Genomic DNA, 22,286 nt, shown 5'->3' with positions numbered 1-22,286 from the left:
GACAACTCCCCCCCCCCCCCCCCGTTTCTTGCTTCTTTTTTCGGAGTCCGGGGTTCAGCCCCTCCACTTGCAGCGCAATGAGCTGTACCAAAGAAGCGGGGAGGGGGCGCGTGTGAGGGGAGGAGCCTTCCGAGTGGGAAGGGGCGGCGGGAGCAGCTGAGCCCAGACCGCCTTCGCCTTGCATCATCCGGCTTGGCGGGGAGAGGCGAGGAGCGGAGCCGGGCGCCGCTGCCCACCTTGCTTGCCCCTCACAGCCGCTGCAGCCGGCGAGCGCATAGCCTGCCTGCCTGCCTGCCGCGCGTAAAAGGCGCTGCGAGGGCGCGCGCGACGCTTGGCCAGGCGAGGCTGTCGCTCCGGCCGGGAAGGGCGAGCAGCGCTGAGGAAAAGCTCCCCGGGCAGCGTCCCTCGTCGCCCGCCGACGTCTCGGCGCGCCGGCCAGCATGGAGAAGCCCGACGAGAGCCGGAATGGCTACCTGGAGGCGACGGTGGTGTCGGGCTTGGAGGCCGGGGAGGAAGCGGCGCGTCGGCCCCGCCTGAAGCTCCTCCAGCTGCGGGGCTTGGGGGGCTTCCTGAGGAGGAACTGCATGGTGATCCTGACGGTGTCCGGGGTGCTGCTCGGCGTGGCCATGGGCACCCTGGTGCGGCGCCTGCACCTCAGCCCGGCGCACGTCGCCTACCTGGCCTTCCCGGGGGAGATGCTGCTCCGCATGCTCAAGATGATCATCCTGCCGCTGGTGGTCTGCAGCCTGGTCTCGGGCGCCGCCAGCCTCGACACCCGCTCGCTGGGCAAGCTGGGCGGCATCGCCGTCGCCTATTTCCTGATCACCACCCTGCTGGCCGCAGCCCTCGCCGTCGCCCTGGCCTTCATCATCAAACCCGGCCTGGGCGCCGGGAGCCTCAACAAAAACTCCCTGGGCTTGGATGACACCGCGCACACCGGCAAGGACACGGTGGACTCTTTCCTGGACTTGGCGAGGTAAGGAGCAAACTCGGGGATGCCACGTGTGTTGTCTTCCTGGCTCGTAGTCTCCCATTTGGGGAGAGTAGCATCTATGCGGGGTTTCTTTTTAAAAAAAGCCCTTTGCTAACCTAGTTACAGATAGGTAGCCGTGTTGGTCTGCCATAGTCAAAACAAAAAAAATTCCTTCCAGTAGCACCTTAAAGACCAACTAAGTTAGTTCTTGGTATGAGCTTTCATGTGCATGCACACTTCTTCAGATACACTGAAACAGAAGTTGCCAGATCCTTCTATATAGTGAGAAGGTGGGGAGGGGTATTACTCAGAAGGGTGGTGGGAATGGGTGATTGGCAGATAGCTGTGATGAGCCTGTTGACGACTCTTAACGACTCTTACTGGCCCCAACAACATCACACATACCATCTCGGGACTATTTAATTGCTCATCGTCTAACATTGTGTATGCCATCAAATGCCAACAGTGTCCTTCAGCTCTCTATATTGGACAAACAGGCCAAACCTTACGCCAAAGAATAAATGGACATAAATCTGACATCAAGAATCACAAGACAGAGAAACCAGTAGGAGAACACTTCAATCTCCCAGGATTGGGAGTACAAAGGAATTTCAGAAATAGACTGGAAAGAGAAGCTGCTGAATTGCAACTCATTACCAAACTTAAAACCATGGAGAGACCTGGTCTGAACAAAGACATTGGATTCTTATCTCATTATACATGACAAAGCCATTTTTCACCTTCTCACCCCTTGCTTTTTCCTGTAAGACCTATTGCAGTCGTTAAGAGTCGTCAACAGGCTCATCACAGCTATCTGCCAATCACCCATTCCCACAACCCTTCTGAGTAATACCCCTCCCCACCTTCTCACTATATAGAAGGATCTATGTTTCAGTGTATCTGAAGAAGTGTGCATGCACACGAAAGCTCATACCAAGAACTAACTTAGTTGGTCTTTAAGGTGCTACTGGAAGGAATTTTTTTTGTTTTGACTTTGCTAACCTAGTGTGCTTTCTGCCAGACTCCGTGGAACTCCAGACGTGACTGACATTTCGAGATTAGAACCCTGGACATTCCTGCCGGTTAAAAAAATAAAGTGGCATGCGCACTCTAGGCTACTGTCCTCAAGCCTTCCTCTCTGGGCAGTTTGTTAATAGTTAGAAACCTTGGTCTTCATAAAAGGTACTTGGAGCTAGGGAACTAGTGTGTTGCTATGAGTGCCAGTTATTGAGATTAAGAGAATTAAATAAGGATTTGAGAGCTTGGCCATTGCATAGGTGCTTGTACTTCAGCTTTTTATTGCACACGGGTGCATGGTCAGCGCAATCTAAAGGCCAAAATGGGCAGGACTGAGCAGGCTTAAGCCAGCCACCCCCAAACTCGGCCCTCCAGCTGTTTTGGGACTGCAGCTCCCATCACAGGACCAGTGGTCAGGGGTGGTGGGAGTTGTAGTCCCAAAACAGCTGGAGGGCCGAGTTTGGGGGTGCCTGATTAAGCTCTTTGTGCTTTCAAGCGTTTCATGGTCCAATAAACTTTGGCAAAAATTCATGTTGGTTTACAGAAGAGTATTGCTAAAGAAGCATTCATTTTAATGCTAACTCCAGAGCGGAGGCAGCATTTCTATGTTGAAGCAAAAATAACAATGTCTTGTGACACATTAAAGTTTAAGTTGAACACTAACAGATTTTTGTGTGGCATGAACTGTTAATGGATCGGAGTCTGCTTCCACTCATGAAGCATATCCTGGGTTGGATAGGATAGGATAGGATAGGATAACCAGGGGATAGGATAGGGCTTGGTCAAGTTATTGTTTATATCTGAATGGCCAACATTTGGTTTTGGAAACATCGTGTGCTTTTTATCTGTATTATTTTAATGCTTCTGACTTGTGATTCTCATTATACGTCTCATAATTTATCTCCTTTGTTGTGGTCAGATTATATCTTGTGGAGGTTTAAGCTTTTGGCACCTGTTCCCTCTGGAAGAGTGGAAGATCTATTAACATTGGTTCACTGAAGTCTTTGGAGAGTTTTTCCAGATAAGAGTGGCAGATGCTCCTTTTGAAGCCCTAGTTCCTCTCTGGATTGGAGAGACTCTATGCATCCTCTTCCACTGAGCAGATCCAAGGCTTGGTTTGTACCTGAGCTGAGGGCTATGATGCTAGTCAAAGATGGCTGAAAAGCAAGTGGAGCAAAACGCATGATGAATTGGGTTGAACCCAAGTGACAGCCTATTATCAGGCCTACTCATGGTAGTGACAGAAGCAAATAAACTATTATCCGCCCCAATAGTTTTCTCAGTGTCATCAAAAGGAGCTTTCTCTGGTGTTGTGGGACCTTTTGCAATTGGGGCAGGGTGGGGGAATTTCATAGAAGTCTGGGTAGCAATGCAGTAATGCATTTGCGAGACACTGTGAAGGTCTTGCATGTCTATCAGGTATCCTGTCATTTATTCTGAAAAATTATATTTTGATGCATCCCTCCCCCCGAAACCAGCTTGATGTGACCTGAGAAATAGAATGACATAGCTGTGTTTTAAGCTGGTAATGTGTACGCAGCCGTGGATGGAACAGATTGTGTGGTAATGGAAATGAATGAAGGTCTCACAACACAATCCTAAAAGCATGTCTACTCAGAAGTTTATTCACCTTTCTCTCTTTTTCTCTTTTTCTCTCTCCCCTCCCCTTCTTTTTTCTTTCTTTTCCTCTGGATCTATATTTTTATTTTATCTAGATTAATGTTTTAGTCTGGACAAAAAAAATTATAATAATTTTTGTATTTCTTTTTATGAAATCTAATAAAATGTATTCAGACAAAAGAGAAGTTTATTCATCTCCATTCAATGCATATTGAATATCCAAGCCCTGATTCCGACCATTCACAGACTGGCTTGCATCTGATGGAAAAGAGACACAGCTGGGGTTTGTTCATGTATTGGTGACACCTTGACTCAAATCTCTGGATGACTTCTCTCAGATATTAAACAACATAGGGGAGGTGCGCCAAGTTGCCCTCAAGATTGGGGGGGGGGCATTGTATGCTCATGACATCACACATGTGCCGCCCCCCCAACCTGGCCAGGCCAATACGGCCCCCGTCAGCTGTCTCGCCTTTTGTTCGCCACCGCAGGGCTGAGGCCACCTCTGCAGGTTACCTTTTGTGAAAGGGACCTTTTGAGGATCGCCACGGAATTTGGGGTGGGACCATCCTTGAAAATATGGGGGGATGGCACCCCTGCCCCCAGATGGGACCCCTGGAAATAATTGATCTGTGTAGGATCCAAGGGGATGAGCAACAGTGCATCTGCCTTCTCCCAGGTAACAGGTTAGGATTTCAGTCTCAGTCCTGACAAGACAGATCTACTATTGGTGGTTGGTTGGCCTTCTGGGTGAGTGATACTCATCCTGTTCTGGAAGTGGTTGCACTCTCCCCCTAAAAGATCACGTCTGCAGTTTGGGAATCCCACATTGTTTTTAAGCACTCAAAGCATCTTTTATCAGCTTGAGTTGGGCGCCAGCTGCGACCATATCTGGCTTAAGATAGTGTAGTCACAGTTAACCTAACCTAACCTTCAACTTAGGTTGCTAACAGACTATTGCTATTTTATTTGGGACAGTGCTGGATTAAACCCTCTGGAGGTCCCTAGGCAGTTGAAATCTCATGTGCACTCTCTAGTGGGATAACATTGAACTAAGAAAGCTTGATTGTAATTTTCTTTCAAGATAAAATGAATATCGTTGTGATCTGCTGTCACAGGGGTACTAAACAGCGTGGGGTCCACAGGCCAGTGCCTACTCTGCTTATTTGGTAATCCAGCACCGATCTGGGGATCCAGTTACATACCAGCAAATTCAGGTTGCACAGTTAGAGTTGGTTGGGAAGTCTTATGCAACAAACCCGCTTCCTCAAAATATCAGACTTTTTGAGATAAGGAAAGTTGGGGAAAGTGGGAGATAACACTTCCATTGACATAACATCATCTAACCCTCCCCTCCAATAAATCAGAACAAATGTCTATTAAATAGCCAATGTTTTCTTATGTCCCTGCAAATAAATTTGGATGAGAATGAGTGTGCTTAGACTTTTGTAATGTGTTGTACTTGGGGCTACCTTTGAAAATGGATCAGAAGCAGAGGCGAGGTTGGCTCAACCTAGAGCAGCAAGACTGGGTGGTTTGACCATGCTAAGCCTGAACTTTAACATCTGCATTGGCTACCAGTCAGTTTCTGGGCCTGATTTTAACTGCCAGATTTAACCTATAAAGCCCTAGAGTGTTTAGGGCCAGGTTGCCTGAAAGGCTACCTCTTGCTTCATATTTCTTGATTTAACATTCCCTAGCTTGATAGCCTGCCTCAACAACCAATTTCTGTCTCTTTGAAGTGCCAAGGTATATTAGCCACATATCCCTATTTTATCACACTTGAGAACAGCATTTTGTATGTGTAAAATTCTGAACTCTACACATTTCTCCAAATAACATGTGGTTACTTGTGCTCGCAATTTGTTCTGTGATAAAATTGAGGCATTAGTTGAATGCTTTGGGGGCTATTTTCCTTTTTGTATGTTTGCTTAGCCTCAGATTAACTGTTTCTGTGAAAACTTGTTTCAGAATGTGTTGTCATCGCACTCAGAATCTACCTGCTCTGCCTCTTTGGCTGCTGCCTGTGGGGGCAGGAAAACTGCCATTTCTTCACACATTTTTGTTTATGCTATTGTGAGAGAGAAGAGTTGGTGACGGGCCATTGTTTTCAGCAGCACTCGTGCATCTCCTGTGTTACCTACTTCCTGCCTGACAGCTTTTGATGCTTAACTGTTAACTGGGGCACATTGATTTATAGTGAGATAACCATATCAGACATTGATTTTGCACTTGCTAGGGAGTAAAAACCCTACTGATGCAGTAGCGCCTATGTCTGAATAAACATGTGGAGCAGAGCTTTTCAAACTGTGTCTCGTGACATGTTAGTGTGTTGGCTGCAGTGTGCAGACGTGTCGCACGAACACTCCCCGTGATCCTCCTGGGGCTGGAAAGGGGTTAGTTTAACCTCTGGTTTGCTAGTAAAACTGAATTACTGTGTTGCTAAATGACACATGCCTAAAAAGTGTGTCACCAACATGGAAAGGTTGGAAAACCCTGATGTAGAAGGTTGCATTTCTGCCTGTGCAGTCAGGTAAAATCAGCTCAAATGGACTTTTAGCAGTGTCTCCAATTTGTCATTTAGCACCCTACACCCCAGCCAATGTTGTCCATCAAAGTAGAAGGTGTTTCCTTTTTTTTTTTTTAACTTAACATTCCTGGACCACCCTGAGGCCGGATTTAGAAGGCAATTGGGCCAGATCTGGCCCCCAGGCCTTAGTTTGCCTACCCATGATTTATACCCTGCCTTTCCCCCGATGGGGCTCAAGGCAGCTTACAGATAAAAATAAGAACTGTTAAAAACATACAAAAAGAAATCATTGAAAAAGGATTAAACATTGATAGAATTTAAAACTATATACATATATAAAGGTAAAGGGACCCCTGACCATTAGGTCCAGTTGTAACTGACTCTGGGGTTGTGGCGCTCATCTCACTTTAATGGCCGAGAGAGCCGGCGTACAGCTTCCGGGTCATGTGGCCAGCATGACTAAGCCGCTTCTGGCGAACCAGAGCAGCACACGGAAATGTTGTTTACCTTCCCGCTGGAGCAGTACCTATTTATCTACTTGCACTTTGACATGCTTTAGAACTGCTAGGTTGGCAGGAGCAGGGACCGAGCAACGGGAGCTCAACCCGTCGCGGGGATTCGAACCGCAGACCTTCTGATCGGCAAGCCCTAGGCTCTGTGGTTTAACCCACAGTGCCACCTGCATCCCTTATATACACATATAAAATCTAGTAAAACCATACCAATAGTTACAATAAAAACAGCACAGCGCCATTTCATTAAAAGCAGCCAGTTCCGAAAAGCAGACAACAGGAAGGGAGTCAGCCTAGCTTTTTCAGGGAGGGAGTTCCAAAATCTTGGAGCAGCCACTAGGAAGGCCCTGTCCTTTTCCCCACCAAGCATGCCTGGGAGGTGATGAGACCCTGAGATGAGCCTCCCGCAAAGATCTGAAAACCCAGGCAAGTTCATATGAAAGTATGTTGCTTTGAGCATTGAAAAGTAACTGATACATTTCTTTTCTTCTTTTAAATCAACTAAGAACAGCACAGATTAGCTTCCTGTGTGTGTCTAGTTAGGCTGCAAAGATGGGGGGCAGCAGTGAATGTACACAAAGCTCCAACGTTTTATGCAGCCAAAGAAGTTTGGGATTAGTTTAAAGAAACTTGTTTGGAATACATCTGAAAAATACAGTCTGGTACATTTTGTAAAGTTTGAAATAGAACAATACTTCAAACCCTCTGAATTATTCCCCTTCGTTTCTAGTGGAGCAGGGGTAGAAAAGCACCAACAGGAATACTCAGACGCTGGCAGAAGCAGTTTTCTGGGCGGTTGTGTGCATGGCTGCTCATGGCTGTGGGAAAGTTCACTCAGTGTGAGTTGAGTAAAGAACTTGAGAGACCAGGCAGCTTATCTGTGGTTTAATGGCTCTTCCCTTTGTCATACCAATCTCACTAGTTCTCTTTATCTTCATACAATAAGTCCTGCAAGCTTATTGTTTTTCTTTCCACCGCTGTACAGTATATAGACTCCAGTCTCAGATGATTTATGTTAAAACAAAAAAAATTCCTTCCAGTAGCACCTTAAAGACCAACTAAGTTAGTTCTTGGTATGAGCTTTCATGTGCATGCACACTTCTTCAGATACACTGAAACAGAAGTTGCCAGATCCTTCTATATAGTGAGAAGGTGGGGAGGGGTATTACTCAGAGGGGGGTGGGAATGGGTGATTGGCAGATAGCTGTGATGAGCCTGTTGACGACTCTTAACGACTGCAGTAGGTCTTACAGGAAAAAGCAAGGGGTGAGAAGGTGAAAAATGGCTTTGTCATGTATAATGAGATAAGAATCCAATGTCTTTGTTCAGACCAGGTCTCTCCATGGTTTTAAGTTTGGTAATGAGTTGCAATTCAGCAGCTTCTCTTTCCAGTCTATTTCTGAAATTCCTTTGTAGTAAAACAGCTACTTTGAGATCTTGTATAGAATGTCCTGGGAGATTGAAGTGTTCTCCTACTGGTTTCTCTGTCATATGATTTATGTTGTTGTTGTTGTTGTTGTTGTTGTTGTTGTTGTTGTTGTTGTTGTTGTTGTCAACTGAAGCTGTTTGCTCCGTGTGTGCCTCTTTTGGGATATACCCACTCTCCCTTGTGAAGTGTGACCTGAGTTGAATGGGCTGTTGTGGAAGACGTGTGTTCATCTGTACATGCAGAATTGGGCTGGTGGGTTCTAGATTACCAGATCTCATCTCACATGCTATCTTTGAATAACACAGCAAAGTTAAATGTAGCAGTAGTTGTAGTAGTAATAATGACACAAAACGCCTAACCTTTTCTACGACAGGCTGACCATCTAATACAGGCTTCCTCAACCTCGGCCCTCCAGATGTTTTTGGCCTACAACTCCCATGATCCCTAGCTAGCAGGACCAGTGGTCAGGGATGATGGGAATTGTAGTCTCTAAACATCTGGAGGGCCGAGGTTGAGGAAGCCTGATCTAATAAATAAGATACAGATGGGGAAAGGAAGAGGGAAGGGAGTGGAAACCTGCATTCATGTGGCTGCTTCTTTGCTGGCCAACAGATAGAGCCATGTTGCCATGCTGAGCTGGAGCAGAGTGTCTTTCCTTGCAGATTGAGGCAGGACATTATTTGGGGAAGCATTAAGAAAAGTCTGGACTCTGGATTGGCCAAGGGACTAACCTAATGACATCTGTGGGATCCCAGGATGCCAGTTTGATGGTGGCTCTTTTTAAAAAGTTGGATGTTCCATATGGTGGGGAAATGTCATATGACAGTTTTGAGAAAACAGTTATTGATTCAATTAGTCCATTCCTATATTCTGCAACGGCAAGTGTGTCTGCTGAGGCCTAATAAGATTGAGGCAAGAAGTGATTATATGGCATTGTACAACATTGTTAATGCTGAATTAATTCCCTAATCCTACTATATAGGCATAATGTTGTACTAATGTGAAAAGAAATAATTAAGTTGATAAGCTGTCATTAAATTCTAATCTTTGTTTTTCTTCTCTTTTTCCTTTTTTTTGGTTCCCGCCCACCCAGAAACTTGTTCCCAGCAAATCTTGTTGCTGCAGCCTTTCGATCGGTGAGTTTCATATGCCTTTTCCTTTCTTACTTTGGATTGAGATTTCTGAAGCATGTGACCAAGAAACAGAAAAACAGAAACCCAAATCAATTCCTGAGGGGATCATGTCTTTGATATACTTTCACTGAGACATAATAGTACCTACAATTCTTTACCCTGGAGTATTAAGAAAACAAATTACTACTACTACTACTACTATTATTATTATTATTATTATTATTAAAGGTAAAGGTACCCCTGCCCGTACGGGCCAGTCTTGACAGACTCTAGGGTTGTGCGCCCATCTCACTCTATAGGCCGGGGGCCAGCGCTGTCCAGAGACACTTCCGGGTCACGTGGCCAGCGTGACATTGCTGCTCTGGCAAGCCAGAGCCGCACACGGAAACGCCGTTTACCTTCCCGCTAGTAAGCGGTCCCTATTTATCTACTTGCACCCGGGGGTGCTTTCAAACTGCTAGGTTGGCAGGCGCTGGGACTGAGCAACGGGAGCGCACCCCGCTGCGGGGATTCGAACCGCCGACCTTTCGATCGGCAAGTCCTAGGAGCTGAGGCTTTAACCCACAGCGCCACCCGCGTCCCGATGATGATGACGATGATGATGATGATGATGATTATTATTATTATTAAATTATTATTATTATTATTAAAATCAAGGCAACTGATCATTTACTTGTTACTGTTTATGTACCAGCTTAAATAGTCACTGAATTTAGCCCATAGTGTGGTTCAACTAACTATAGTAGTTCACTTATCAAGATGAATGAGGGTTGTGGAAATATGTAGACTCAGATTTAAAAGAGGACTGTTTGCACAAATGTTGTGGAGGGCACGATGAATTTGGATCTCTAGCAATTTCAACATGCTGAAGACAGACTAATGGAAGAATTTCAGCACTGAATTCTTCCTTTTTATCTAGCGCATAGCCTCTTGATGAGAAGCTACCCACTAGCAATGCTACAATGGACATTCTGACATTACCATGATGTATTTCTGTGGCGCTGGCAGAATCTGGCTATTTCAGAATTATTTTTCTCCCTTTTCTTGAACTGGAATATTACCTCACATATACCTGACAGATCTCCCTCATGCAGCAGCTGCTGTCTGAGAACATTACCTCTGATGCCACAAATAATTTAATTTCCACCACTTATCAGAGTCTTTCAAGTCACCAAAACTACAGGTCTTACACAGCCTCCTTAGTTCTGTAACATACAGTGGTACCTCGCAAAACGAATGCCTCGCAAGACGGAAAACTCGCAAGACGAAAGGGTTTTTGGTTTTTTGAGTTGCTTCACAAGACGATTTTCCCGATGGGCTTGCTTCGCAAGACGGAAACGTCTTGCAAGTTTGTTTCCTTTTTCTTAAAACCATTAATACAGTTGCGACTTGACTTCGAGGAGCAACTCATAGCACGCGGTGTGGTAGCCTTTTTTGAGGTTTTTGAAGACTTTGGTAATTTTTGAAGCTTTTCCAAAACTTTTCCGACACCGTGCTTCGCAAGACGAAAAAATCACAAGACGAAAAAACTCGCGGAACGAATTAATTTCGTCTTGCGAGGCACCACTGTACTGATCAGTAGTTTGCTTTTTGAATGCATATTTCTTTCAGAAACATCATCCTTTTTAGGCATACTATATTCTTCAAATTTATCAGTTATTTCTTTTAGTTTCATATTCTCACTCTTAGCAAACACAAAGTTGGCATACGTGTTCAGTGTCTGCTCTCCCACCAGGGTTGCCATAGTTTGAAGAGCAAAAAAGAGGACACATTCTCCGACTTTTACTTTTAACTACAGATCACTTTGACAACTCTAATTTTAAATACTCCTACTAAATATAGGCTATAGAGCTGTGATATATACCGCTAGTAGCAATGTTCTTAACTTTTCAACAACAAAATACTAAGAATACATACTGTCACACCTCGAGTTGAATGTGCTTCGGGTTGAGCGCGTTCGAGTTGCGCAACGTGGCAACCTGGAAGTAAAGGGAGCATGTTACTTCTGGGTTTCGCCGCTCGCGCATGCGCAGACGCTCAAAATGAAGTCACATGCATGCACGGAAGTGTTGAAACGCGATCCACGCATGCGCAAACATGCCGTCGCGTCTTACTTTCCGTTCGGGATGCGAACGGGGCTCCGGAACGGATCCCGTTCGTATCCCGAGGTACCACTTTGTTGCTCCCTCACTTGCCACATGAAAGTATTTGGGCTCATGTTCACATCTTTGTGAACATAAGTGTGCACAGAACAATTTAGTAAACTGTTTAACATGTACATATGTGCTCTCCCTAAGGGCAGGAGGAGGTTAACTCTTGCCCTCCCAGACTCCTCCAAGATCTTGTAGCTGAGCCAATATCCTTTTAGCTCAGCCACAAAAGAAGGGATTTATACAGTACCTAGTTAGTTTAAGATGCTGCTCTGTTTTGATTCTCTGGGGCAGACTAGCTTAGCTGGGTGCCTTAGATCTGAGTCTAATGCACTAGAATTTTTTTCTTGGGCTACTGTAAACAAAAAAACCTGGACATTTTGCCAAATTTTAAAAATCTGCCCAGACAGAAATTTTAATCCTGAAAAAGATCACGTGTCCTGGAAAAAGAGGACACATGGCAACCTTACACAACATGTAGAAAAGTTATTTGAGCTTATCAGTTTTCTCCTCTTCTCCCATTGCTGCCAGGTAGAATTCAAACCTTTGTCTAAACCTTTTCCAATTTTCTGAAATATCCCCTCACGACTGCAGGCTTGGTGATAGTTGAAACATATTCATTCCTGTTTATAAGAATTCCTCCAATTTAGCAGCACTTACAGATATTGTTGCTTTCACTGGGTGTGGCTCCCAGAATTTCTTATCATTTGTTTCTAGCTGTACATCCAGAAAACTGCTTTCAGTTGATTTAGTTTGCTCCTCATTCTGCATTTCAGATGTCATGTAATTATTCTGGATCAACAGACAAACTAGAGGAATGAGTAACGGCTTGAAACAACTTTATTATTCAGAGACTCTAAAACAAACTTGTGCAGCAACTTCTATGCTTTGGAACTGTCTGAATCATGTGACCTTAGGGCAAATCTTCACATTACCAGCTTCTTAATACTGAACACTAATCTCTGAATTATAAACACTGTCATGACAGGTATAGCAAAAGAAGGTTCTTTTCAAAACTGCCCATCTGTGTAGATTCCAGAGTGATATTCAGTAAGGTACCCCTGCCAGTACGGGCCAGTCGTGTCCGACTCTAGGGTTGTGCGCCCATCTCACTTAAGAGGCTGGGGGCCAGCGCTGTCCAGAGACACTTCCGGGTCTCGTGGCCAGCGTGACGAAGCTGCTCTGGCGAGCCAGCACCAGCGCAGCACACGGAAACACCGTTTACAGTGGTGCCTCGCAAGACGAAATTAATCCATTCCGCGAGTCTCTTCGTCTTGCTGTTTTTTCGTCTTGCGAAGCACGGCTATTAGCGGCTATTAGCGGCTTAGCGGCTATTAATGGCTTAGCGGCTATTAACGGCTTAGTGGCTTAGCGGCTTTAAGAAAAAGGAAACAAACTCACAAGAACTCGCAAGACGTTTCGTCTTGCGAAGCAAGCCCATAGGGAAATTCATCTTGCGGAACGACTCAAAAAACGGAAAACCCTTTCGTCTAGCGAGTTTTTCGTCTTGCGAGGCATTCGTCTTGCGGGGCACCACTGTACCTTCCCACTATAAAGCGGTACCTATTTATCTACTTGCACTTAGGGGTGCTTTCGAACTGCTAGGTGGGCAGGAGCTGGGACCGAATGATGGGAGCTCACCCTGCCGCGGGGATTTGAACCGCCGACCATACGATCGGCAAGTCCTAGGCGCTGAGGTTTTACCCACAGCGCCACCCGCGTCCCCAATATTCAGTAACGAACATACCAAAAATATAATACCCAAAAAGCAATAAAACAGCACCACTCATAACATGGAAGTTGTGTTTTTAAAAGCCAGTTCATAACTTTAAAATGTCTAGACTAGAGTTGTAAAGTGCAAGTAAGTTCTCATTGCCTTGAAGCTATGGTTGAAAAAACCACCCCTATTGTTGTCAGTTCATATACCAAAATATTGGGTTGACAATCTGATTGATTAGTTCATAATTCTAGTGATGCAGATGCCAGCTATTTTCCTTGTGGTCCCACTGCTTCAACAGTTCAATTTCCTGGTCTCCAATTTCTACAGTACTACTCCAGCTTTAATTATGTTCTATGCATGGCCTTGTCATTCCTCGTCCTAAACTCCCAATCAATAGCTTATATTTTTATAGCTCTCCCACATTCCTTAGACATGCAAAAGGGGTTACTTGGCTGCAGTTTGAGTAACCAAGTTTTATGTAGTTTCAGAACCCTTGCTCCATTAGCTGAAAAAGGTGCTAGTTTGCATGTGGCTCACTTTTTTATTTTGGGCATTTCATGGTGACAAGTCCTGGGAGTTTCTTCAAACTCCTCCTGTGTAATTCATGCTTCCCTCCTTGGTTTAGCATACATGCATTTAACATTCTGCCTATCACTTTTTTACATTTTTGTCAGCAAATACTAGCTCGATAAACTGTAGTCCTTTCTGTTAGCTAATGAAACAGCGTGGCTTTCATTCATGGATAAATGTGGGGTAGGGAGGCAAGGGGGGGTGTGTGCTTGCTCTGCCTCCAAAATCATAAATCCGTTTATTTCTTTTAATGTACACAGACACATGCACACCCAGATAGTCAAGAAGAGATTTAGAGTGACCTCTAAGGCCACTCCTATCTAGAATGGCTGGTGTTTTCTGCACTTTTCCTGGCCAGCAGGCAACTCACAGCTCAGATGAATGCTGCTTGCTCTGATCTAATGATACTGCTTTGGCGACGTAAACAAAAGAATTGTGGTGCCTTTTTTGCGATTAGGTGAGGAGGTTGGGGGTGCTGTTGGACCTGACCCTGCTTTTTGAGGGGCAGATGTGGGCAGTGGCCAAGATTAGAAATCAAAAGTGCCAGCCAGGTGCTCCACAAATGACCAGCATCTTTTACTGGGAAACCACGTCAAAGTGCAAGTAGATAAATAGGTACCGCTCCGGCGGGAAGGTAAACGGCGTTTCCGTGCGCTGCTCTGGTTCGCCAGAAGCGGCTTAGTCATGCTGGCCACATGACCCAGAAGCTGTACGCCGGCTCCCTCGGCCAATAAAGCGAGATGAGCGCCGCAACCCCAGAGTCGGCCACGACTGGACTTAACTGTCAGGGATCCCTTTAGCTTTAAAATAATGTATTGGGAAACAGAAGCTTTGATTGGTTGAAGGTTGAAAGAAAGGCATAAGGGCTTTCTTTTTTTATATATATAAATTTTTTATTAGGATTTTTACAATATTACAAAATAGACAAAGAAAAAGAAAAAATACAAATAAAAACAGTTAAAAACAATCAATCTTTTCATCACTTATTTTTCATTTACTTGTTTCCTGGACCTCCTCATACCTCCCTTTTTTGTATTCCAGTTCTATTTATTAGTTCAGCAGTTTCTTTCCCTCTTTATTTTACCCTGATCTTTAATCTTAAATTATTATAACATTAAATTTTACTTATAAAAAACCATTTTTTCCTATTCTTTTGTACCATTACAGCTAGAAACCACTTAATTTCAGTCCAACATCATTCTAGCATTCATTAATTTCGCAATATCTCTGTAAATAGTCTTTAAATTTCTTCCAGTCTTCTTCCACCGACTCTTCTCCCTGGCCTCGGATTCTGCCAGTCATTTCCGCCAATTCCATGTAGTCCATCACCTTCATCCAATAGATCCTTATATCTTATAAGGCATAAGGGCTTTCTGTATAAGGTTGCCATGGAATGAAAGCAAAGAAGCAGAGCTGTTTTTATTTGTTTATCTATGGATATTATTTATTTCATAACACACACACACACACACACACACACACACACACACTGCTTGAGTGTAAAAAAGAGAAAGAACCTCACAGCGGTTTACAAAGAAATATCCACAACTACTTCAAAAAGCAGAAGAGAGTGAGCCCAGACACAGGCTGAATGTATTGCTTCCTCAGAGATTGCACATGCGCCACCAGTGTGTCTCTGTCAAAAGAGACAAATAATATACAGGTACAGCCAAGGGCAGGGCAGGAGAACATCCCAACTGAAAATAGAGCACCTAATAGGGTTGCCATATTTCAAAAACTGAAAATCCGGACACAAAAGTTGTTGAGCCCCCCCCCCCCCCACTTTTTCCCAAATCTCCCCATAAATTAATTGACGTTTTTGAGCTATTTTTAAGGAAATCCATCAAAGCCCGGAAATGTCCGGGAAATCCTAGGCATATGGCAGCCATAACCTACCATTGAATCACAGGAAAAGCTGGATATAGGGGACTACATATCGAAAGCAATGTTATTTATTTGTTGAATTTAAAAGATGTTTCACTTGCTCTTGAAGAAACATTTTCCACAAAGGGTCTTACAAAACCTCTTAATATCAATGGAGCCTCATTAATGTGAGTAGCAGTTTCCAAAATTACATGTAAGAGATCTGAGATGTTTCCAAGCTGTTTTAACAGTGAGCCGGTATAGCTGTCTACCAGTGTACCAAATAGGACTCAGTTTATCCTTTTGCATTTACAGTATGCCACCGATTATAAAGCCATAGTAAGAAACGCAACTTTCGGAAACGTTACCATTGAAAAGGTAAGCAATGGTTTTGTGTTAATTTCACCCTCTTCATACAAGATTTAGATTAGAATTAAATCTTCCTAAAGTCTTTATAAGATACATAATAACATAAGAGTGGCTGGGGCAACCCAGCCAGATGGGTGGGGTATAAATAATAATAATTATTATTATTATTATTATTATTATTATTATTATTATTATTATTATAAATCCTAGGCATGCTTACAAACGTAAATAACACTGAATTCAATGGGATTTGTTGCTAGGTCCAATGTATGTAAGATTGAAGGTCAGGGCATGTTCAGAAGTAGCAGTGAAGAAAAAGCTCCTAGGCTACCTCTAGGCTTGAAATGGTAAAAGAAAACTATTTTGACAAATGTGTTAATTTTATTTGTACCAATGTGTGTGGTGGTTTCCCTTATTATATGTATGAAGCTCTGGATGTGAATTCACAAGCTGCGTAGCGGTTTCCCTCAAACAGCTGCCCTCCAGATGTTTTAGAGTTTAGTTCCCAACATCCCTAATTATTGACCATGGTGGTGGGAGTTGTAGACCAAAGCATTGGAAAGGCACAAAAGCTGTGAAAGGCTGCTGTATAACAATGAACTTGCATACCTCTGTAATGATACATAGAATATTAAATTGAAATATTGTTTTTTTGTTTGTTAACAGTATATTACTGATTATAAGGCAGTAGTGATAAATGGAACGTCAGTTGTTGGAAATGCTTCGATTGAAAAGGTAAGCAATCATTTTGTTTTCACCTCTCGCGTTTTAAGGTTTCGCATAGATCTTAACATGTGAATGTAAATGCTTCCTTCAGAGTTGGACTTTTGGCTTCAAAATGTGTGTGATCTTTTTAAAAATTAAAGCACTCTCAGAGAACATTGTCTTTTAATCCTTTGTCAAACACAAGGGCAACCTCTATGCAGTGACCTGAGGCCATTTTTGCAGCCCTAGAGAGGGATAGGCAAATCAGCCTGTTTCTTCGTTTGTGTCACTTAAAGGGGAAAAAAGCACATTTTCGCCCATTACTAGGGTTTGCTGACTGTGGAGGAGCAACCAGCGTGCTGGAGTCCCAGATCTTCTAGGAAATCATAAAACGGCATGATGCTTCATATTTAGAGTCTAAAACTATATAAAACACATTTGTTAAAAGTTCAGTTGCTAAGGTTGTGCCATATTGGCCAGTTACATCAAAGCCATTGCCCTCTCTGTTTTGTGTCTCATAATGTGGGGGTGCCAGTCTGCTAAGCCCCCTTGGTCTGGTGGTGTTGCTGCTAAATGCCAGGTCTTTCAAGAACAAAACATCTGTTATCCATTATTTGTTTGTGGATGAGAGCGCTGACTTGGCATGCATAACTGAAACCTGGGCGAATTGACTGGGTGGCCCTATTCTCAAGTGCTTGATGCAGCACCAACCCAGTTTACGTCACTCATCCATAAACATTCCATATCCTTTCCCTGGAGACCTATCTGCGCTGTGTTTGGGTGTGATGCCTTGTTTGTGGTGTTGGGCCAATGAACAGGGATGTTGTTAGTTTGTGGTGTTGGGCCAATGAACAGGGATGTTGTTAGTGTACCATTCATCCCAATGCGCAACAAACTCCCAAACTAAGCTGCTGGTGGTAGTCTTGGATGTGGTGTTGGAGAATCCTTTCATGGTAGTTTGGGGGGACTTCAGTATCCATGCTGAGGCTGCCTCAGATGGGCCAGCTTGGGACTTGATGCGTCTTAGTATGGTGTCCAAATACAATCAGAGTACAGTGGTACCTCGGTTTAAGAACAGCCCTGTTTACAAACTATTTCATTTAAGAACTCTGCAAAACCAGAAGTAGTGTCCCAGTTAGCGAACTTTAACTCGGTCTACGAACGGAAGCTGAACGGTGGAAGGGCACCGGTGGCCTCATTAGGGAAAGCGCTCCTCGGTTTAAGAACGGCTTCAGTTTAAGAACGGACTTCCGGAACGGATTAAGTTCGTACACCGAGGTACCACTGTAATAGGACTGTTTACATTCCAGTTCAGATGGCATGTGTGAAAACTCTTAAGCTACAAAGGGCAAGAGCCAATATGTGCTGTACTGGGTTTATATGATATTTGCAACCCACACACACTGAAACCATTTATCTCTTTTTGTTTTCTCTTGTAAGAGTTTAATGTGGCTTTTGGACGCTTAATAATGTGGAATCCTTTTCTCATGTTTTGATCTCCTGGTGCTCTGGTATAATGGAGTCCTGTATACATTGGAATCACAGCATAATACGCCTTAGGCTGTCCCTGAAATCTGGCTAGCTGTTGCTGACTTTGAACCATTTTCCTTTCTATTTCTTGAAGGTTTCATTTTGTTTCTTATTTTAAATAGTTTGATTTATTTATTTTTTGACAATCAGAGCATCTCTAAGATATGAACAAAATATTTCTAAATAATCTCTGATTTGGCAGGTTATTGCCCCATGGATAGTTCTGTGTGTGTGTGTGTGTGTGTGTGTGTGTGTGTGTTTCCATGGGTTCTGGCATGGTGCCACATCAGCACTTGTTATGTGAACTGAGACCTCCAGGTACAGGATGGTATATAAATTCAGTTAATAATAATAATAATAATAATATGGTCAATGTCTATTCAAAAATAAGTTCCTGAAGAGATATGCTAAGGATTCTAATAGGCGCAATCCAGCATTAGCCTGAAATAGTTTGTAATGGGGAAATATTCTATTTGATATTGAGTTACCACTTTAGCAGAGCTGGATTCTCGGGACACATGGAAAATTGGAACATCTCAATTGAATATCATGTTTTACACACATACATACCCACACACCCTGCCCTGATGTACAATGAACAATATAACATTTCACAAGCATGCCTGTGTTTTATTCTTGCTTTTGGTTACGTACCTTGATTATGTAAGTTTTGTTCAGACAACATATGCACCAATCAAACATATTGGGGCAATTTGGAGTTGTGCCTGCAGTATCCCCCAATACATGCACAGTCACCCTAACCTCTGCACAGAGTTTACATGTGTGCAATATGTGCACTTGCAGACTCCATTCAGACATTATGTCTAATGCATGTGCGGGGCAGGGGCAGTGCACACAATCAGAGTCGCTCAGTGTGCCTTTAGTCAATGCACATATGACACCGTCTTTCCTTTCACAAAAATTAACCAGATATAGAAGTAATTCTCAACCTATTGGTCTGTATAGTCAGTCTATAGAGAAGAATTTCAAGATGTCAACTATTTGATAGCAGTGGTCACTGCTGAACGGAGTAGGCTGTGACCTGGTGGGCTGAGTGGGAAGGGGTTGATTGTGTGACAAAGCAGTAACCCTTAAATTTCAAGATTGGGAATGATGGAGGCTCTACTGTCTTTATTCTGAGCTCTGTTGTTTCCTGCTTGGCAGGGGGTTGGACTCGATGGCCCTTGTGGTCTATTCCAACTCTATGATTCTCTCCTGGAAACAATATTTTCTGTTCAAGGTTTTACATTTGTGTCTAGAGACTTGGCTGTTTCTAGTTGTCCCCTGGTGTTTCTACAATATTTTGCATGTATCTTCTATCCATTCTGTGACCTGCCATAGTTCATATCAAAAGAGGGGGAAAGGGAAAACTGACCTAAAGATTTAATTTCATACAATTGGAGTTTAGCACTAATATATTTAATGTTACAACTATGTATTATTTCACAGTTCCCAGTTGGCACGGATATTGAAGGAATGAATATCTTGGGGCTGGTCCTCTTTTCTCTGGTTTTGGGAGTTGCCTTAAAAAAGCTTGGCACTGAAGGAGAAGAACTCATCCGTTTCTTTAATTCTTTCAATGAAGCAACCATGGTCTTAGTATCTTGGATTATGTGGTGAGTGTTCTTTGGGACGATCCTCTCTGGTGATTTTATGTGTTAACATCAGCAAAAGCAGCACAAATCAGCCTATACAGTGGTACCTCGGGTTACATACGTTTCAGGTTACATACGCTTCAGGTTACACACTCCGCTAACCCAGAAATAGTGCTTCAGGTTAAGAACAGAAATTGGGGTCTGGTGGCGCAGCAGCAGCAGGAGGCCCCATTAGCTGAAGTGGTGCTTCAGGTTAAGAATAGTTTCAGGTTAAGAACGGACCTCCGGAACGAATTAAGTACTTAACCTGAGGTACCACTGTATAGGCACAGGCCAACTTGGAGATTGCCCTGATCCAACAGGCTCTTCTTATGTTCTTATGAGATGGGTCTGGATTTATCATAACAGTATCGCATATCTTCTTTCTGTGCCCATGCAAATAAAATTTTTAGGGATTTCCTTTGGTGTTCCAGTACTGGGGAAATGGCAAAACTACATGTATACGTACCCAGCATGACTAAGCTGCTTCTAGCGAACCAGAGGAGCGCACGGAAACGGCGTTTACCTTCCCGCTGGAGTTGTACCTATTTATCTACTTGCACTTTGATGTGCTTTCGAACTGCTAGGTTGGCAGGAGCTGAGACCGAGCAACGGGAGCTCACCCCGTCGTAGGGATTCGAACCACTGACCTTCTGATCGGCAAGTCCTAGGCTCTGTGGTTTAACCCACAGCGCCACCCGCGTCCCAACTCCAACAAAGATTAAAAATACAATAAAACACCAGTCATTAAAAACTTCCCTAAACAGGGCTGCCTTCAGATGTCGTCTAAACGTCTGATAGTTGTTTATCTCTTTGACATCTGACGGGAGGGCATTCCATAGGGTGGGCGCCACTACGGAAAAGCCCTCTGCCTGGTTCCCTGTAACTTGGCTTCTCACAGTGAGGCAACTGCCAGAAGGCCCTCAGCACTGGATCTCAGTGTCTGGGCAGAACGATGGAGGTGGAGACGCTCCTTCAGGTATACTGGGCCGTGGCCATTTAGGGCTTTAAAGGTCAGCACCAACACTAGGGGCGATTTTCTGGAGGACAGAATGTTAAAGAGGAAAGGAAGGTCTTAGGGAAGGTGGGATGTTCAGAAGGTGCAAGTTGGAGCTGGTTTGTTAAGGAAAAAATAGGGGTTTGGAATAGGGTGGAGAAGGGATGTGGGTGATAGGGTACTCTGCCTTGAAGGTTTCTGTACCAAAAAAAATAATAAAACATTTCTCCACTAATTACACCACATTGGCTCACAGTCTGTTCTGAAAACTATTTGTTTCTTTCACTGTCTTACAAATAAAATCTGTTAAGTGGTTATCCCTAGTCTCCCACATAAAACCCATGCCTGAAGGGAGCAAGCATCCTCCTTGAAACAAGGTGTTCACAGTGAGGCAGTAAACTTGGATGTTGTGCAAGCTCACCCCTTATCGAGCAGCAGTGGCGTAGCGTGGGTTGTCAGCACCCGAGTGCGAGCGCGCCCCCCCCATGTTGCGCCTGGTGCGGCCGGCACCCTTGGCACCCCCCACGCTACGCCACTGTTCCAACGTTCAGCTTCACTGGATGCCCACGAGTTATATTGTACGGAGAGAGGGATAAAAACTTTCCTCTCTGTCCACTCTCTCCTTGCCATGCCTAGTTTTGCAGGCTTCTCTCCTGTCGCCTCTTGCTTGCCTTTTCTCTAAACTAAAAAACCCAATGCTGCCGCCTTTCCTCAGGGCACCGGCTCCATCCCCTTGCTTAGATTCCCTCTACCAAAGCTGAAAGCAGCCTGAAGTTCCTCCTGATCGTGAATGGGAAACAGCTGGCGAAGCCGGCGGCCTGCCAGGGAAGGGATCTCTTCCTAACTCCTGCTCCACGGAGCCCGTTCCTTGCAAGCGCTCCCTGTCCCTCGGATGGCGAGCGCCTTTGGAAACGCGGAGCAGGCGCTTGCCGGCGAGCAGCCCCCCCCCCGCTCCTTCCCAAGCTAATCCTTTTAAAACCGAAAGCCCCTTAACCCGCTGGCGAGGGGCTTAGCCGGGCCTCGCCCGCCCACCGGCTTCCTCTCGGAGGTTTTTGGGGAGCGCAGGGCGCGGCGAGGCCCCTCGGAGCTCTCCTCCCTCCCAGTTGGCAGAAACAGCCGCCGCCTGGGGCTGGGCCGAGGGGATGGCGGCGCGTCGGGGTGCGGAGGCTGCCCGTGCCCGGCCAGGCGTCGGTGGCGGCGTCAGCGCTGCTGCAGCGGCTGCTCCTCCTGTGAGCAGTGAGTGGAGCGCAGCCGCAGCGGCGGCGGGGGGCGCGCGGCTGGCGGTGGCGGCGGGGAGCCCGGCGGAGGAAGGAACTTGTCCCTTCCCTCTGGACTCGCGCCCCCCCCAGATGTTGTGCCCGGTGCGGCCGGCACCCCTGGCACCCCCCACGCTACGCCACTGTTGAGCAGTCATTTTCAGAATATTTGACTGCAGGTGGCAACGTTCAGGTATTGGTTCATAAAATCTTCCTGGGTGAAAAGGGAAAGTGGAAGCCAGACTTCACACATAATCACTGCTTTACTTGAAATTCAT

At 44.7% G+C, this 22,286-nt stretch overlaps 1 protein-coding gene across 1 annotated transcript in view; it reads left to right on the top strand.

Moving 5' to 3' along the window:
* The first annotated feature begins 138 nt into the window (after nucleotides 1-138).
* Nucleotides 139-22,286, top strand: part of SLC1A4 (solute carrier family 1 member 4) — a 39,711-nt gene continuing 17,563 nt past the window's right edge. The window contains exons 1-5 of the mRNA XM_028722028.2: nucleotides 139-976; nucleotides 9,175-9,217; nucleotides 15,833-15,895; nucleotides 16,553-16,621; nucleotides 19,571-19,737. Of these exons, the coding sequence (XP_028577861.2) occupies nucleotides 441-976; nucleotides 9,175-9,217; nucleotides 15,833-15,895; nucleotides 16,553-16,621; nucleotides 19,571-19,737 (878 nt within the window). The 5' untranslated portion in view covers nucleotides 139-440. The remainder of the gene's footprint in view (nucleotides 977-9,174; nucleotides 9,218-15,832; nucleotides 15,896-16,552; nucleotides 16,622-19,570; nucleotides 19,738-22,286) is intronic.

This window comes from Podarcis muralis, chromosome 3 (genome assembly GCF_964188315.1).
Source record: "Podarcis muralis chromosome 3, rPodMur119.hap1.1, whole genome shotgun sequence".
In the NCBI taxonomy this organism is placed as follows: Eukaryota; Metazoa; Chordata; class Lepidosauria; order Squamata; family Lacertidae; genus Podarcis; species Podarcis muralis.
The sequence above is the reverse complement of the archived record's forward strand: the minus strand, read 5'-3'. Positions and strand labels throughout refer to the sequence as shown.